The 19890-nt window shown below is 46.8% G+C and overlaps 1 protein-coding gene across 1 annotated transcript in view; it reads right to left on the bottom strand.

The window, feature by feature from the left end:
• The window catches only part of SPAG5 (sperm associated antigen 5), a 643746-nt gene that overhangs the window by 275400 nt on the left and 348456 nt on the right, over positions 1–19890 (bottom strand). Inside the window, exons 17-19 of the mRNA XM_086955159.1 lie at positions 9200–9368; positions 863–974; positions 603–689 (exon numbers count right to left, since the gene is read on the bottom strand). Of these exons, the coding sequence (XP_086811285.1) occupies positions 603–689; positions 863–974; positions 9200–9368 (368 nt within the window). The remainder of the gene's footprint in view (positions 1–602; positions 690–862; positions 975–9199; positions 9369–19890) is intronic.

The following is a 19890-nucleotide window of genomic DNA, read 5'->3' as shown; positions in this document are numbered from 1 at the left end:
AGTGAACGCATTCTGGGTCTTCGAAGCACCTGACCTCCTACCTGTGACATTGTTGAAGTTTCTTTCTGGTGAAGGTTCAAGATTGTTTTCATGTTAATTCAATGAGAATTTAATTTTTTTGAAACTGAAAATGTTTTTTTATAATGAAAACACTGAGAAAGATTATAGCTTTCCCCATTTTAAATCTGCTCCGGAATTATGCAAGAAGGCTAAAAAATGCAATGTTTGTGGATATGGTAGACCTCAGGGAAAAGGGAACAGAGTTGGGTGAGTGACTCCTTCCATGAGGTGAGAAAGCAGAATTAGAAAACATTTGGGCCAGACACACCAACATGTAAACCCATCATTTTATGCATGTGATTAAAGTTGGTTAAAGGAATTTTACTCATCCTATACACTTACATTCACAATGCTTGCACAATGTATCCCTGCTCAGCATCAATCCTACTGCCTTAACCTACAGATACATGCACAGAGACAGCATCCATGCAAAACATAGCAATTAATAAAAGAAAAGACGAACAAGGTAATTCTAATCTCAGCCTTGCACAGAGACAACACTGGTGGTCTAGGTGGCAAGTGGGGCACTGGATCCACAGTACCTGCTGGCTTTGGAGTTGTTGGTTGAACTTTAGTGAATGCGCTTGTTTCATTCCCCAGGATGGAAGGAGTTGATTCTTTGGGCTGATCTAAAAGAAAGGAAAACAGTCAGAAACTGTGTCTTGATTAGTTTGGGTCTAACTCAGTTTGTGTTACCTTTCAGGGTCACCAATACACAGAACCTATGCTGTAAAATGAAGCGGACTTCCTTTATGTAACATCTAGCTTTCCAATACTCTTTTGCAAGAGATTCACAACATACCTTCTATATGCCGTTTGGATTTCAAGACACTGCTGACACAAAATACGGTCCCTGCACCGCTGGTGTTGCTGGCAGGAGAGTTTGTGTCCCATTGAACTGCTGCATCCACAGCCTATAAAAATTTAAAAATAAAATACATTTTCAGCATAATTCATATAGCTAGAGCTACATAGCACAGGAGGATGGGCACAGGATCTGTCACTACATGCACACTGGGATACAGGGGGGAAGAGTGCCAGGCCTCGGGCAACGCCTGGCAGCCGACCAAGCCCTACATACATCCCCCAAAGATCATAGCCAAAAGTCATACTCAGTAGGGACTGGCTTCTCAGACAATTTCCCTGAAACCAACCTCTAAAGTTCCTATAAAAAAATCTTTGAAACTCACTGGAATATAAACAGTTAAAATACACCTATATTACAAAACCTACGGGCTTGGTGGGCAAAACAGATAGAGTGGCATTATGCTTCCAAATCAAAAACTAACAACCCCTGAAATTCACCAGTTGTGGTCCAATACTGAAACCATAGCTTGCACCCAGATTGAACTGCTAAGGACCTCAGACACAACAGATGCCTTTACAAATGACAAAGCCATCAGTGATGACAACCCATATTACCATACGACCAACATTTCCGATGATATAATTGAGGATAAAATATAATTTAGTAGAGCAACGGCGGACCACTAGATTCGCACCTCACGACAGTCCCAGTTAGTGAGTTTGCGGCGCAAACTACCCCAAAGCCAGCCGTTGCGCAATGTCACTGTGCTCCAGATCAAGAAATTATTTTTATGTCCAATGGGGGTGCGCAGCTCACAAAGTCCAGTAGTCAAAGGTAGGTGGAAAAATTGTTTCTTTATGTTTGATAATTTTAACCAAATTTGAATTAGACACTCCAGCCAACACATTTCATTCCCATACTGGGAACTTCATCAGGGCAAATGAAACGGTATAAAACGGCTTGTATCTACCGCCTCACACTGGCAAGTTTTCGCGTACCGCAATCTTAAGTGAGGTAATGATTGATAGTGATGGTCTTAGTAGAAGTGATGCGTTTTAAGTTGTGACCCAACCAATAAAAAGCAAATAACAAAACTAAATCTCATACCACGTCGAATTCCTTAGGTAATATTCTTATGTTTCTATATAACTTGGTCCCCTGTATTTGCACTGGGGCCCAGCACAGTGATCAGAAGTATGATAATTCCTCGAAGCTGTGCGAGTATTTCTCCCTCTTTGTCTGGTTATTTCGGTTTTTATTGGTTGGGTCACAACTCACAATGCATCAGGTCTACTAAGACGTTCACTATCAATCAGTGGCCAACTACGAACATTTAAAGACGCACATTCACCGTGGGAGAATTTACCTCACTTAAGATTGTGGTACGCGAAAACATGCCAGTGTGAGGCGGTAGATACAAGCCGTTTCATACCTTTTTCATTTGCCCTGATGAAGTTCCCAGTATGGGAATGAAACACATTGGCTGGAGTGTCTACGTTGGAATATTTTAACACAATTTGAAATAACAGAAACTATTTTTTTTAAATGTGTTGGCCTAAATACTATTATGTATTAATTTTTGGAATGTTCTGGACTTTGTCATATCGTTTTTTATTGCCACACTTACAAATTCATTCTTGGATGATTAACCTGAACTGTTGTATTTTAATGTATGCACTGTTATGACTTAAATAAGTCGAAATAAAGTTGTTATGATGATGATGAAACTATTTTCTCACCCACATTTGACTACTGGACTTTGAGAGCTGTGCATCCCCATTGGGCATAAAAACAATAAAATATAATTTGTTTGAATACATATCACTAAACAATGTTGTGCCACCAAGTCATTTAGAAACCCATAACTAGTGAAGTTCTGGGATTTTCAGGTTTTGCTTTGGAACCATTATGTCACTTTAACTTGGAATGTTTCAGTAGACACACACAAATAATAGATATAAATCTGTATTTGTCCAACCATTGATTGAGGCTGCATAGATTGACATGCTTGAAATATTTCCCATCATCAGCATAATCCACAGCAGTTGCAGAGAATGACATAGTAGTTCAGAATAAAAAATTTGCCACATTACACCTTCCAGAACATTGTCAACAGATTCTGCAGGCAGCCAGGATGCCTTCTACCTTAAGCATTTATGTTACAAAATGGAACTGGCTCTCAGTGTGGGCATGTTATATGAACTACGAGCTGTTCTTGATGTCCCTCTACCCATTTCTGCCTTTTGTTCTTGGCCTTTCCAGATAATTGAAACAACCAAATAATATGCCTTTATTCCAATCCCCCCTCCCCCCCCCCCCTGAGTAGTCAATGATTTTTTTAAAGGACTCTTCCACTTTTGTAACAGTGAAATGCACAGTAATAATAGAACTGCATTTAAGCATCTTACTGCCAGAATATGAAATGTTTTAAAAATGTTTGTTTGTCAGAATCATCTGGAGATACATCTTGTTTCTGGCGCTGACGGTGCCTTAACATGAAAAATGTATGCTGGTAAATTGAAGAAGTTGCTGGCAACATCTGTACTGTAGACTACATATAGTTTATGAATAAAGTAGTAAACTATAAAAGAAAACTGCACATCAGCACATAATTCACATAAGCATTGCCTAAGAAGGGTTTCCTGCATGACCGTGAGGAACAGCTTGATAGCTTTTGAATCTATGAAAGATCCCATGTTTCAGAAACAAGTTCTGTATATTCTGAACTGCAGAATGCTATCTACTCCACTATGGATAGATCTCTCACAAAGTCTCATGAGGAGCAGCTTACTTCTTTTCTTGCCTTGGATACCATACTCTGATGGATGCCATGATAAAACATCTACGTAACTGTTTCTAGAAAACTTGGTTAGCAAGATAATGTACTGTGTTCCAAGCCTTCTGAAATCGGAGCAACATTTATGGCAACTCAATCAATGAAGATAAAATATGAATCAGGTAAGTGGACTAAAATATTTTAAGTAGTAGCCTTAAAAGTAGCATGCAAATATGCTTGCTGGTACTAACCCTTTTTCTTCTCCAGCACTAGATCTTTCATATATACACATGCTTGAAATCAAAACAAGTAAGCAGTATGTGGCGGGGTCGGAGAAAGGGACTGGAGACTGGATCGAGGTAGTTAAGGTTTTATTTTTACAATGGATTTCTTTTTCTTGGATAGTCTTTCCCGAGTAGGCGCAGGGGGATCCGTTGTGGCCTCGATGTTCGGGACCCACTTATGAAGGCAACTCCTGGTGGGCTACTCGACCAATGTATGATGGCAGGAGCTTCAGGTCTTGATGGGCAAGACTTTCCCTCCGGAATATAAGCGGGAGAGACAAAAGAGAGAGGGGTACAATCAGGTAGCCGTTTGTGTACTTGATTGCCAGGGAGCCCAGGGGGTGAGGGAGTCACCTGTGCTCTTGTAAATGTATATACAAATTGACTGATCTCGAGTGCACTAACGTGAGGGAGGTGCAATTAGAAGGGGGGGAGAACAGAAGATGCGGGGAGTCACGGGGAGAGTGCTTCGGAAGAAAAGTATACCGGCACTAACTCTTCGCGGACCCGCCTAGCCTCCCTACCCAGCTCGACAACCTCAGTCGTACCTGGGAGAGCCACACTCCTCCGTGAGTGCGGCTGGGCGACTCGTGGAAACGTTGGCCTCCAGGCGTATCCTCTTCTTCGGCTTCTCCGCTCTGCTTCGCGTCGTCCTTCTCTTGGTTCACGGTCTCGGCACTCCTCACGAACTTCCTCCTCGGTGTCGTCACACGCCGAGTCTTGGGCTTCCTCCTTTTTCTCCAACCGGTAGGTCGAGACGTCATCCCAGGGCGAGGCTCCCGGCTCGGACCACTCCCACTTAAAGGAGCCGTCCTCGTCCTCGTCGTCTTCTCTGTCGTCCACCTATCGGCTCCGGTCTGAGGTCCAGTCTTTCTGGACCCTGGGGGAACCCTTGTTCTAATCCCAGAAACTCAACCCTCAAGGTTGCTTACTTACCTGCAAAACGATAACCCAATTTTTCTCCATAGGATTGCATTGACTGTTTTCCTCAGAAAATATTTTGGGTGCGGAGGGTATTTTGTATGGAAAACTAAGAAACTGTGTACAACAATTGAGTTGTGCATTGCAGATAACGGAGCAGCTTCTCTGGAGATTCTGCTTTGATCAGCCAATCGTCCAGATAAGGGAATACTGGAATCCATGACCTTCTGAGATGGGCCGCCACTACCGCCATCACCTTGGTGAAGACTCGAGGCGCAGTAGTAAGACCAAACGGAAGGACCGCAAACTGGTAAAGTTGCAAACTCACAGTGAAACGGAGAAACTTCCTGGGCAACTTCAGGATGGGGATGTGGAAATAAGCATCCTGTAAGTCTATCAACACCATCCAGTCCTCTTCCAGCAGCGCCTGAAGAACCTTTGCAAGGGTGAGCATCTTGAACTTCTCCTGTTTCAGATAGAGGTTGAAGATCCTGAGGTCCAGGATTGGACGAAGCCTGCCATCCTTCTTGGGAATCAGGAAATACCGGGAGTAGCATCCCCGACTCCTTTCCTGCTCCGGTACCACCTCTATCGCACCTTTTCTTAGTAACGCCAGGTCTTCCTCCTGCAGAAGCAACAGGTGGTCTTCTGAGCAAAACCCATGACAAGGAGGGTAAATCGGAGGAAAGTCCCGAAAGGGAAGAGCATACCCATTCTCCACGAGATTGAGAACCCAAAGGTCCGATGTGACCGATTCCCAATCCCGCAGAAAATAGGTAAGCCGAACCCCCACAGGACCCGCATGATCCGGAATGGCGGATCTAGGGCTGCTTTGCTGATATTGGAGGGGGGTGGGAAGAGGAGGAGGAGGAGGAGGAGGAGGAGGAGGAGGAGGAGGAGGAAGCTTGACGTTAGAGGACGAGCTCTCCGTCTGCCCCTGTAAGATTTTTACAGCAGATTTTGCTACTGCTGTTGCGACTGATTGTAGGCACGAAAGGAGGACCTTCCGAAACCCCTATACCTTTTGCCTACTGTTCCCCTGGATTGCAAAACCAAGGATCTGGCCGTAGCTCTGCTGTCCTTGAATCTCTCCAACGCAGCATCAGCCTTTTTCCCGAAAAGACCCAAACACTAAAAGGGTAAATCCATTAAGGCAGCCTGGACATCTGTTGAGAATTCGGAGGACTTCAACCAAGCCGCCCTTCTGGAGGCAACTGAAGACCCCATTACTCTCGCTACCGAGTCAGCAGTGTCTAACCCACTCTGAATGACCTGCCGAGCAGCAGCCTGAGTGTCAACCAGAACCTCATTTTTTTTATATCTTCCTCTGGAATCTTAGGAGCCAGCTGTTTGACAGAATCCATCAATGCATGGATATAACGACCCAAGAGACATGTAGCATTTGTCGACTTGAGAGCCATACTCGCCGATGAAAAGACTTTCTTTGCAGCTTGGTCCTTTTTTGATTCCTTGTCCCCAGGCACCCGAGGAAAAGCACCTGCAGATTTTTTAGAGCAGGCAGCCTGTACAACCAAGCTCTCTGGAAAAGGATGCAAAGATAAAAAGTCCGGGTCACCCGGAGCCACCCTGTATCTTCTCGCAACAGCTTTTGAAAAGGCAGGAGCTGTAAAAGGTCTATTCCACACTTCTAAGATCAGCTCCGTCAAAGCCTCATTGAATGAAAGCATGGGCTTCACAACAGAAGATGGCGAATGGAGGACTTCTGTCAAAATGTTCAACTTGTACTCTGCAGTAGGAAGAGTCAAATTCAATTAGTCCGCCGCCTTCCTGATGACTGCATGGTACGGAGTCACATCCTTAGTAGGGGCATCCGAGACAGAGGCTAAATCCCAATCAGGATAGAGGTCCAGTCCACTAGCCTCCCTTAAATCGTCAAAGAAATCCTCAGATTCTTCTAGCTCACCCTCTTCCATCTTGGCTTTTAGGTATCTTTGCTCCTCCAGGAGTCTCTGGGCCTCATGCATCGACCTCTCCTTCAGGAACGGCGTTGGCGGATCCGGAATCGACACCGACAGAGCGGGTGTCGAGCTCAGAGCCAGAGGACCAGGCCGCTGTTCTCGAGGTCGGACCGGAGCCGGTGACGTCGGCATCAGCGCCGAAAGCTTCGGTGTCGATGGCTTCGGCGGCGCCGAGAAATGCCAAAGCTGTGTCCGAGCCGGCATAAATGGCAAGAACAGCCCCGAAGCATAAGACTGGTGGCATCCCAGGTTAAACACCATCGGACCCATGGGACCAACCGGTGCTCCAGAGGGGTACAATGCTCTTGAATAGACTCCATACATCGCGTTTAAAAACTGTGTAGTGTCTTGACCTGGGGCCGGAAAAGGAGGGTACGAACCCACAGGCTGCTCTCAAGGAACCGGAGCCATCTCGACCTCTACCTCGGGTTGATGCACCGGAGTCTTCGAACCCTCTGGCAATGGAGCCTCTTCTTCCTCTCGAGTTGGTGTATGAGACGGAACCGGAGAGGGATTCGACACCGGAGTCGGTGGATGCTCCGGCGACTCCAATAGCGAGGCCTCACCTTCTGGATCTAGAACTTCCGGTGAAGGAGAAATCTCATCTTTACGATGTCTCCTCATCGGCGACTTCGGTCTCGAATCCGAATTCTTCCCAGAATGATGTAGTGATCCATGCTGCCTCTTCTTGTGCTTCTTTTTAGCGGATCTGGAAGCATGCCCCGATGACTACCTCGAGGGCGACTTCGAACGAGACCTCGACCGCCTTGACCGCGACCTCGAGCTCTTCCGGTCTTTTTTACATTTCATCTTGGCAACCAGGAGTTTTGCCTCTCTCTCACGAAGGGCCTTGGGATTCATCTTCTTACAGGATGGACACCCCTGGACATCATGGTCCGAGCCCAGGCACCAAACGCAGTCTTCATGCGGGTCCGTGATCGAGATCATCTTACCGCATTCACCACACAGCTTGAATCCGGTCTTCTTCTATGACATCTCGCAAGGAAAAAGCGATACAAGAAACACGAAAACCAAGAAACAGTAACAAAGTTACTATCAAAGCTACAGAGGATCCCTCGAAAACCGTTCGCGTCGATGACGCGGAAAAAAGGGAACTGATGTCATCACGCCGATGTGGGCCTATTATGGTGTCGGTCAAGTCAGCGGAGCCGCGCGCGATGCCGTGCTTCTGTGACATCGTCCACGTCGTCACAAAGCTACAAAAAGAATTTCCAAATGTTGCTGACGCAGGGGGATATTCACAAGGTGAGGAATCCACTGGCAGATGTATCCATCAGAAATATTATTTTTACTTACCTGCACCAAGTCTGGCTTGGTTCTAAAAATAAAATACAAAGAAATATTTTCATACAAAACAATTGGTCAGAGTTCAGATTCTGAGTGTGTGAAATCATTTCTTGCCCGAGTGTGTAAAATACATCCTTGCACTACCCTCTGATAAAGCCTTACTACTTACCCACACTACCACCAATAGAGAGTAAGGTATTATCCACTTTTACCTCTGCCTACCTTTGGGGATCCAGTGGACTCCGCACACTATACCTTACTTGGGTATAGTATATACAGAGCCAGCTTCCTTCAACGGTATGTAGTGTGTGATGCAGCAAACACATTCATAAGGAGAACAAAATATAGCTTACACCTCTACGATGTTTGAATAGGAACAAGAGACAAAAGCTGAATATCTCTAAAAGCAGCATAAAATAAATAGCTGAAGAAAAACGTTTAATATTTTATGGACGGTAAGGGGCGAACTAGACAATTCATGTCTAAGGAGACAGCCTGCAAAATGTAATGCTGAGAGAGGGTCAAAGGCGGTCCACTCCTTAACATGTAAAATTAGAAACATTGAATCTCGGAAAATTAGAAACATTGAATCTAATTCATATAAACACAGACAAAAAACCATGACAAAGGCCATCCTCAGGAGTTGGTCCTGGACATTTGGGCCAAGTTTCAGAACTACTGTATAGAGTAAATGGCGCAGAATGCAGCAGGCTCACTGATAGGTTCTTACCTTTAGGGCTTTGAGCAGCCCCGACTGGACTCATAACTAGTGAAGCAGTTTGAGGAACCAATATATGAAGGACAGCTATTGATGGATTACCAGGTAATAGTGCCCCACAGCCAGTTGGCTTTACATTGGCTTTCTACTAGGCCAACCGGGGTGCTGGTACATCCATTAGCATCCGTATTTATTTACTTCTGGGAAATGGAAATGGATCAGTAAACCTAGATTTAAATTTATGATGGTATTAACTGCCAAAGACACTATTCCAACACAGAGGATTCTTGTCTGAAGCTAATGATCACACAAACCATGCTGAAGATAAGATTTCTAAAGTCTTACCTCTCCCTCCAGCGCCATCTTAAGTGTTTCCATTAGACCCAGTAGCTTATCCTTGGCTTCAGTAACCTCAAAAGAGGAGTCTGTTATCTCATTTCCCATTTTCAGCAGCATGGCCCTGGCGTCTGCTTTTGTGGTTTTCAACTCCTCCTGAAGAACATCACGTTCTTTCCTTTCAATGAAAAGGAGAAAGAAAAAAATTCTTAACAGCAGTACCATTCACCTTTAATAAGGAAACAATACTGACAAGTAAAAACAATTTTCCAGTTGTTATAATATATAGATTCGGCATACTTGAATTAGCCACCATCATCAGGCTAGGAATCATCTGTCAAGTGTTAAACAGAGGAGTATTAAAATCATATACATTAAAAAGAGTTTTAAACACTTAAGCTTTACTATACGGGCGGCACTGCAGCCAGTGAAGGTGACTTAGTACTAAACTCCCCCTAATGACGTGTTACTTCAGATTTTCAAAGCACAAGAGTGGGTAGAAGTACAAACAGTCTTGTGAAGAGGTAAGATGGGTGGGTTGCATGTGAAACTATGAAATTATTAAATTTACCAATCATCAAAATTGTACCTGCAGATAATTATTTCTCCTCCAGCATTGGCTCTTTCACAGATTCATATACCATTATTTACGCTAGCAACCAATACAAATGAAAATTTGGAAGGTGAGACTCTAGCCCACCTCAAAGAAACAAGTTTCTGAACACTGTCCCAACATATGTAAGCCAGGTTGCCGCTTTGCACATGGTCACCAAAGGAAATCCAAAGAAAAGTGCTGGAATCACGGTCATGTCTCTAGTAATCAGCTTTTCACCACTAAAACAGGCCTTTCTGCTAAAATCAACTGAGCAATCCTTTGCTTAGAGATAGAGGGCCCAGTGTTCCCACTACTTAATGAACAAGTTTCATACCTTCGATAATGCTCTTTCTGGTGGATACTCTAACTGCTGATACATCTTGCGGAAACTCTAATTGTGCATTCTCAACAGTGGTATGAAAGATTTAGCCAGGGTTCTGCCCACTGCTGGAAGATACCCTGCGCTACTACAGAATGTAGACTTGAGTCATGGTCTGCCAGACGGTGCACACGCAGCTCATAGACTCCGGTATTGAGGGACCTTACCAGGTGGTTCATTATAAGGAAGATGCCCTGGCACTCCAACCATCTCCTGGGGTACAAGGCCTTCTGGCACAAGACCCAGGACCCCACTCTGTCCTGCATGTTACAGTAACGCATAGCAGTGGTGTTGTCTGAGAGAATCCGGACCAGTCTCCTCATCAAAGCCACATGGGCCCACAACTTCAGCAAACTGGCGTGGAGCCATCCCTCCACCGTTGGCCAAAATCCTCTGGTCTCCACCTACACCAGCTCAGCAGTGACACGCCTATCCCCATTGTCAGGTTAGTTCTGGGTGTAGACTAAAGAGGGGTCTATTGCTGGACCAATTGTGTTTGAGCAGCCACCACTGCAAGTCTCAAACAGCCTTCATAAGCACCTGAATGGCATCAGCAAGATTGTCTATTGGAATGTTAACATCCAATGCAAAGCACGCACGTACCACCTGGCATAGCTGACTAGGAGGATTCACAAGACTAATTCAAAGGCCCTTGATAACCACTCTCATCTGGATCCAGGACCAAGCTTGATACAATGGGATCACAGCTGATTCTCCTGGATTCATTGAGGAGATTTTGGCTCAGTTATAGTGAATCCCTACAATTTCAAAAGGTCCACCATTGTCTGCAGGTGGTCCATGATGGACTGCAGTGAGCATATCTACAGTAACCAGTCTATGAGGTGGAGGAAAACGAAAACAGGTACACATGCCCTTCCAAGATGGACAGTAAAAACTGCCATTACTTTCATGAACTGAAAATGCACGGCAAACTGAAAAGTCTACTGTCCTACTTTAAACTACAAAAAACACCTGTGGGACTGCAGGAGGGAAATATAAAAAAGCATGTCCTGGTAGGACATCCAGTTGCCCAGGTCCAGAGCAAACAGGATCTGGACCAGCATGAGGATTTTTAATTTGTCATTCTGAAGGTAGGCAATTACGAGTCGAAGGTCCAGGCCCAAGTCCTTTTTCATATTGAGGAATTACCAAGAGTAACAACACCCGCCTCTTTTCTGAGGCCACCACTCTGTCAATGGCACCCATGGAAAGCAACAAGTGCACCTCCTGTAACAGGATGGACAGGTGCACATCCAAAATTCACCCTGGTGTGGGGAAGAGTGGGTGAGGAGGACATGAAAAGCAGGGCATAGCAATTTTGAACTATCGGTAAGAACGATCTGTTGGACGTAATGGCTTTTCAACTTGGGTGGAAATATTGAATTCTGCCCCCAACTGGCTGGGGATATGCTACTCAGGAGAACTAAAGTTGAAGGGAAGATGAATTGAAAGATTGGTGCACCTGCTGACCCATACACTGCCTGCCAGACCCACATCACCTGACTCAAAAGTACTGGGGTTTCTGTTGCATCACAGGTTGGGAAGGCTATGTCAGTTTATATGCCAGCCCTCTGCAATAACCTCTAAACTTTCAGACCTGGTGCACAAACTGTTTGGCAAGGGTTAAAAGCCCCATGGAACATGCTGCACCCCTGTTTTCTTCAAAGTATTCCAATGCTGTGTCTGCGTTCTCACCGAAGAGGCAGGGCCCATCAAAGAGCATATCCATTGCAGAGGCCTGAACATCTCTGGAGAATCCTGTGGAATGCATCCAAATGTATCTTCGAAGGACAATACTGGTACTGACCTTGCTAGCCAGGCAATCCTGTGTGAATTAATTGATCACGGCCTGTCCATCAAGCATTATCTGGGCCAAAGAGACTAAGTTCTTACGGGACTGCCCGTATGATCTCACTGGACATGTCCTAAAGGGCATGTGCGTGTAGCAAACTAGCAGACAACTGCGTTTACCGACCGCAGTGCAGACTGAAGGAAGAAAACATGAATTTGCGAAATGGCATCAATCCTCTTCAATTTCCATTCCAGAGGATGGCCAAGTAGCCATAGAGGCATCTGTGAGGGTATCATTAACAGGAGGTATGGGCTCAGATGTTGCTGAACCATGCTGCAGAATTTCTGTCATAATGTTCATTTTGGTCTTGGATGGTAGTTGTAATTCTAGTGCTTTGCTGCCCTCTGAATCAGCACTGCAAATGTGGCACCCTCTTCCATTGGTAGCCCATTTGGCGAGTGAATCTCTGCCTCAGGAGATGTATCAAGCCCACAGGCATTCTGTACACCAATGTATAAAACATTATCGCTATAATGAGAGGGAAGCAAGCCATTCCAATCATCATCAACATCATGGGGATCCCACCTTCTGGCCTAGCCAGAGTAAGAACTAAAAAGCTAATGGTCTATCTGCTAGTAGTTGTGACATGGCAGAAGCACTGGGTTAGAGTAAGGCTAGATGACAAGTAGTGGAGCTTTTGTAGTTTTGTAGCGAGACATTGGTCGAGCTCGAGCTGAAGTCAGTTTGGGGTCTAACATTGCTGTCGGAACTGAATCATCTTCCGAGGTCGGTGACATTAGTACTGGTACTGGGGTGGCAGCAACCAGCATGGATCTCGGGCCAGAGTAGAAGTCTATACTGGTTGAGGTACAGACCTGGTAACAGGTCTCAAAGGGACAGGCTGCGTTGGGACGAACCCACCACCAGTATCCCTCCAACTGGAGACCTCAGTGGTTCTGTGGGGCCCAAAGGTACCCCAAAGCGCGTTAGAAGCACACAAAATATTTGCATCATGGCTCTATCAGCAGCGAGGGTTGAAGACGACCTGGGAAACTCTGGGCACATTGACAAAATAGTTCTGTGGCTGGAGACCTCGAAGGCATGCGACTGACATCATGATGCCCATCTACCTTCTCTTTGGAATCAAAGTGGCGTGATGGGTATGAATCCAGCCTAACTTTCTTATGTTTGCACTTAGACCTAATGGAGGACATCCACTGCCAAGCTGAAGCAGCCTCTCGACCAACACCAAGTCCATACCAGTGACTTTGAGCATGAGCAGGACTTTCGTGAAAGACGCGGCAATGTGTAATCAGTGACAAACAACATCGAGTGTGTAGGAAAGGGCTCCTTCTTGACATGGTCACCCCCCACCTTTTGCTTGATATCTTTTGCAATTTTGTCTGAAGTGCACTGGGTTCCTTTTAACCATTTTGTTTGTAAACAGACTTTGTTAGGTTTTACAAAGGCTCCATGTAGCGATTATGCAACAATCTTATCATAGATCAGCATTACAATTGACCAGCTGGGAACACAATTAAGACAGTAACATAACATAAGGAGTGCCGGTCAGCTCATTACAGTCAGCTGTCCCTTTGTTCCCCCGCAGTCCAGCATAGATACTTGGTATTGTGTTTGATTCTGGGACTGTGAAACTTAACCTCAGTCCCGTCTATAACGAATATGCTACTTACCAGTATGCATCTGTTCTTGGCATGTAGGGCTGCTGACATTCATTTCTGTGCATAGATCGTCGCCTAGTGTTGGGTCCGGATGATTGCACATTGTTGTCCTGGAAGAGTCTTCGAAGCCGGGCAAGGACAACCAGATGGCGGACCTGCTCAGCAGGTACAGCCACCAAAGATAGACCTGTTCGCCACAAGGGAGAACGCAAAATGCCAAAGCTTCGCTGCCAGGTTTCCACACCCACAGTCGCAGGGCAATGCGATATGGATGAACTGGTCAGGCAAATTTGCGTACGCTTTTCCCCCAGCACCTCTGATACCGCTGGTGGCACACAAGCTCAGGCAGCACTCGATGACTCTCATCCTGGTTGCTCCAACGTGGGCTCGCCAACCATGGTACACCACGTTTCTAGAACTGTCTGTGGTACCGCATCAGAGGCTACGTCTCACGCCCAGCCTTCTGACGCAGAGCCATCGCGACATTCAGCATCCAGGAGGCGAGGAAGCCCACCACCAGAGCATGCTATGCGGCGAAAGGAAGCGGTTTGTCGTTTATTGTGCAGACCACAACATTAACCCGCTAGATGCGTCTATTCAGAATATCATCTGTTGCCTTTTCCATCTGTACAAATGTAATCTGGCCTATGCTTCCATTCGCATACATCTATCTGCGATGGCCGCTTATCTCCAGAGCAGGCAGCACCTCTCACTCTTCAGAGTGCCTGCCATTAAGGCCTTTCTAGGAGGACTCAAACGAGTCATTCCTCCGCGGACTCCACCAGCTCCGGAGTGGAACCTCAATGTGGTCCTCACCCGGCTGTTGGGTCCTCCCTTTGAACCACTGCATTCCTGCGAGATTCAATTCTTGACGTGGAAAGTGGCTTTCCTCATAGCGATTACGTCGCTACGGCGAGTTAGTGAACTGCAAGCCCTAACTATCCAAGAGCCATTTATTCAAATTCATTCTAACAGGGTAGTGCTTCGCACTAACCCTAAATTCCTTCCTAAGGTTGTGTCTCAATTCCATATCAACCAGACTATTGAATTGCCTGTTTTCTTCCAAGATCCGGAGTCATTGGCGGAGAGAATGCTCCACACCCTTGACGTCAAAAGGGCCCTGATGTATTACATCGATAGGACCAAGGATTTTAGGAAGACTAAGCAACTCTTTGTTGCCTTTGCACCACACCACAAAGGTAACCCCATTTCCATGGTATTGCTAGGTGGATCGTTAAATGTATCCAGATCTGCTATCTGAAAGCCAAGCGTACTCTCACCATTCCACCAAGGGCCCACTCCACCAGAAAGTTGGGGGCCTCCATGGCATTCCTTGGAAATATTCCTTTGGAAAACATATGTAGAGCAGCCACATGGTCTACCACACACACATTTACAAAGCATTATTGTGTTGATGTGCACTCCAAACAGCAGGCAGCTGTAGGGCAGGCTGTTCTCAAAACACTTTTCCAAACTGCTGCAGCTGGCACGGCGGCCGCCGTTAATGGAGGGACTGCTATGTATTCTATGCACAGATATGAATTCAGCAGCCCACATGCCTCGAACCGAATATGCTACTTACCAGTATGCATCTGTTCTTGGCATGTAGGGCTGCTGACATTCATATCGCCCATCCTCCTCCCCGGCGCCCGTAGCAGCTGCAGAATTCACACATACTTCTAGCATGGTCATCATCCACTTAGTTTCACTCCATCTGGGCCGCAATGGCTAAAAACAATCTGAGGATGGAGTTGATGCCCATGCGCACTGTAGTCCAGGGGAGGAGCCACCTATCTCGTGATACTTCGAAGACTCTTCCAGGACAACAATGTGCAATCATCCGGACCCAACACTAGGCGGCGATCTATGCACAGATATGAATTCAGCAGCCCATATGCCTCGAACACTCCCTTCCCACAACTTCCACCTGCCCTCCCCTCCCCTCCCCCCAGGCAGGTCACTTGCAATCAGGTTGTGGATTTGCAGTATTCCACCACTCTATGTTGGGTTTCAGAATTGACTGAGAGTAACATTATAGGGAATTTCGAACAGACAGGGTGGAAGTGTGCTGTGCCTAGTAGCAGGTCCCTTGGTTCCATGCGTCGCTCAGATTTACATAGCTTATTCTACTCCTGCCGGGGGATCACCTATTGTGTCCTCATCCTCAGTGTCCTCAGGGATCTTAAGTGCTACAACCAACGTTTTCCAAGCTCTTGCAGCTTCCAGCGCCCTCTCCCTCCCCGTTCAATTTGATATCTGCATCCTGATCACACCTTCACATTCAGCCCACTTAAGGAGTTCTGCTTTTCATCTTGCTATGTTTGGACCCTGCTTTGCTTATCAGTGCATGGTGAAGTCCCTTTTGGCCAGTAGGAGGCCCATGTCCAAAAACATACTCGTAATTTTATTTTTGGACGTGTGAGGGAACCAGGATCATATGCAGTATTTTTAAGTCTGCTCTATTTCTCTATCAGTGATGTCTGTCTGCAACGCTGTCACCTTCCCCTCCAAAATTTCCCAGGTGCGGGCAATCCCAGAACATATGCCTAAAGTTTGCTCCTTCTCTATTGCAGCGCAGGCAGACCGCTGCTTGGGTCGGGAAATACTTACTAATCTTTTCCAGGGTGAGGTATGCTCTATGCAGGATATAAAAACAATTGGAATCTGGTGTTTCTGGTGCTCTTCCAAGCTCTCTCCACTAATGTCCCCCAGGTTTTCTCTGGGATAGCCTCTTGAAGGTCAGGCCTCCCACTTGGGCCTCAACTCCGATAAGGGCAGTAACGTTTCCTGCGTTATGCGCCTGTACAAGCACCTAACTGTCTTCAATGTACCTGTCGCCAAGACCACATATTGGAAGCACAGTGACTTTTTTGGTTCAGTGAGCCCCCTACCCAGTGTTTCCATATGGCCACAGTGAGGGCAGAGTACAACAGGAAATCCCCCTTGGGCAGGTCATAACTGGCCTGCAGGTCATTGAATGGGATCATGGCCTCCTCCTCATATAGGTCTCCTATGGTAGCCAACCCTTGTCCCCGGCCCAGGTCGTCAATCGCTGCCAGTTACACCCATGTGGCAAGGCTGCACACATAAGTAATGGGATTTCCGGGGCATAAGAGAGTCTAATTTTGGGCTATCGCAGGCTCCTGTTTCAGCACTGTCGTGCCGTGTCGAGTTCTGTGGTGAGGCTTGGTGATCAAACAGGAAGCCGCAGTATAATTTGGGATAACAGTCTTAAAGTCACAAAGTCTTCTCTCCGCTATTCCTCCTCCCTGACACAGTTCGGCACCCACTGCGTGAGCCACTGAATTTGTGTTGCTAAATAGTAGGCCTCAAAATCAGACACCGCCAGTCCTCCCTCCCCTGATGGTCGCATGAGGACAGCAAGCGCCACCCTGCGTCTGTCATTACCCCACAGGAAATCCGTGACCATTGACCAGAGCTGGACAAAGTACTTTGTGGGTAATCAGACCGGCAAGGTCCCGAAGTAATATAATAACCTCGGCAGGGTCACCATTTTAATCAAAGGTACTCGGCCGGCTACAGATATCGGTAAGGAGCCCCAGAAGTCGAAGGTGCTTTTTTCTCCCCTGATGGCCTTCCCTATATTACCCTCTAGCATGTCTTCCAGAGTGTGGCATATTTGAGTACCCAGGTATGACAGGCATCTATCTTCCCATCTCACCCCCTCTGTTTCCTGTGGGCCTATTCTGACCTCTCTTGCAGGGAACAGGCAAGACTTTGCCCAGTTCACTTTTAGCTCTGCAACCCTAAGGCTCTGTAACAATTCTTTCGCGCCCTGAAGCGCCTCCCCTGAATCAGCCAGAAACAGCAAAACAGCACGGCTCTTCACCCTCACAAGCACCCCCACGCACTGATCACCCCCCCGCTCTCACATGCCTTGCGCGTAAGCGGCAGCCATTTTGAGCACCATGGCCCCTCTGCCCCTAGCTGATAGCCAGCGCGTCTTTCCCTCTCTCTTAGCCCCGCAGGCATCCCCCGCATGCTGACAACCCCCCTCGCTCTCATATGCCTCGGGCCATAAACCCCTCTTCAGCGCAGCTCTGCCTCGGAATCCCATCCCGTTCCCAGCGCGACACCTTCCTTCATCCCTTTCATGGTCCCAAGTCCTTTGATACAAACCCCTTTTCCTGTGTGTGCCCGTTTGTCTCCCTTGTTCCCAGGCCGCCACCTGGCCCTGCGGATACTGTTTATCACACCCCCGTACAGTAGGAAGCTTCCCCCTATCAAAGGACCCTCGAGTCGATCGAACACCCTTCACCCCATGAGATCCGATCAACTCCACACATTCCGTGAATCGGCGGAATGTCCAGCTGCGCGATAATCATCACCTGTTGTGACCGGGGTGGGGATTTCAACTGTAAACGTGTGGGAACGGGCTTGAAGCGGGGATTCCTAGGATGCCTTTCCGAACATCAAAGTATTGACAAATATGTGTTTCATGTACTAAAGCAATAAACCTGTGTATAAGAGGCCAGGCCTCAGAGATGCGGTTAGAGTACCTCGTGACGATACTTGCTGTCCGAATTGATGTGTTCTCCTCCGGAGAGAATAAACCCTCGTTTCCTGCCTTTCAGTCTCCAGCGCCTGCTTCTTCATTAATTAATATTTTGTGGGTAATAGAGGCGACACCGCCGGGCAACACAAAAGGGTCTTTGGTCACTGGTTGTCTACCTACCCTTTTACAATTGGCGTCCCAAGCGTGGGGCCCATCAGCGACTCGTGGATCCAGTGGGAGAGGTCCTGACGACAGAGTGAACGACTGCAACGATCGGGAGGTACCCTGTCCGATAGACCCTCGTCTGACAGCCGATCATCCGAACTTCACTGGTTCCGAACAGACCTCTCTCGAGTGATCTACGGTCCTGACTGGGAACCATCAGGAGTGCCGCGAGGATTACGAAGAAAAGAGGACGATCGGGCGCTGGATTCGGAAGACAAGAAACTGTCCATGCGGTCCGGGTAAGGTCGTGTAGACACGACGAATTAAGAAATTGTTCGATTGATTGAAAAAATACTAGTATTACTCTTTGTTAATTTATTTGGAGATTCGCTGTCGGCAAACGGAGAAACAACCGGCTCTCCCCTTGCAAACAGTGAAGGATAGGTAACGCACCCGTCGTACCTATCTTTCTCCCCCACTGATTAATTGCCCCCCCCCCCATTGATTAACTGTTACGGATTATTTTCTGGAGATTCTCTGTCTGCAAACAGGAAAGAATAGGTTCCCTCTTTGCAGATAGTGAAAGGGTAGGTGACGCAGACCTTTTTGCGGGCCTACTTATTCTCCCCATTGACCATTTTTTTTGATTGATATTGGTTCTTGAGGTATTCACTGCCTGCAAACAACGTAGAATAGAAATATTCTGTCTAGTCTTTGCACACAGTGATAAGATAGGTAGTGCTGACTATTGTCCCCATTGTGACCCGTCATGCCTGTCTTCTCCCCACTGATTGATAGCTGGTTCAGCCTGGACCGTTTATTAGAGGTGGACCATCTAGCCCCGCTGGAAGGCACCCCTAATAAAGAAATGTTCACAAAGTATGGATTAATTACCATAGCCTATAGAAAGCTATGGCACAAGTATACCAAAGCAAATCAAGAGAAACAGTGGCCACTGGTAGGATCCTTCGATCTTGACAAAATAGAAACGTTAGAAATAGCCCTTCGTAGTAGCAAGACCACGCCTATTATGCTCGACAGTCTCGGTATGTGGCGCAAAGAAGCAACGCAACGAAAGGAAAGAGACGAAGTCAGAGTAGGTAAAGAAACGCGACAGGCGACCTTCCAAGCGTCTGGTAGGCCAAAGGAAGGGGCAGCGACGACACAGTTCCGAGGATTAGACACAAAAAGGGAACAGTGTAAAGGGACGTACCGACAGGACAACCCCAAGACACAACGACCCGAAAGTAACCCCCCCGACACTACGCGCAGGACGAACAGACTTAAGGCAAAACCAATGTGCTTTTTGTAAAAGACTCGGGCACTGGAAAGCCCAATGCCCGACTCTACGGAACATAGGTAAGAGCGGAGGGCCGACAGAAATAACAGGCCGGCAGAAAGGGAAAAGGCGCGAGACAAAGACGAATCAGACTAACACGGACAAGACAGGTAGAACTACAACGTTTGATTATGCCCGATGGCACAGATTTCGTCAGACCAATTTCAACGACATGTTTGAGTTCTGGGACTGATTACTCTCTGCCCCCCCCCCCCCCACTCTGAAAAACAAA

This window comes from Lissotriton vulgaris, chromosome 2_1 (assembly GCF_964263255.1).
Source record: "Lissotriton vulgaris chromosome 2_1, aLisVul1.2, whole genome shotgun sequence".
Classification (NCBI taxonomy): domain Eukaryota; kingdom Metazoa; phylum Chordata; class Amphibia; order Caudata; family Salamandridae; genus Lissotriton; species Lissotriton vulgaris.
This window is presented reverse-complemented; position numbering and strand designations above follow the sequence as displayed.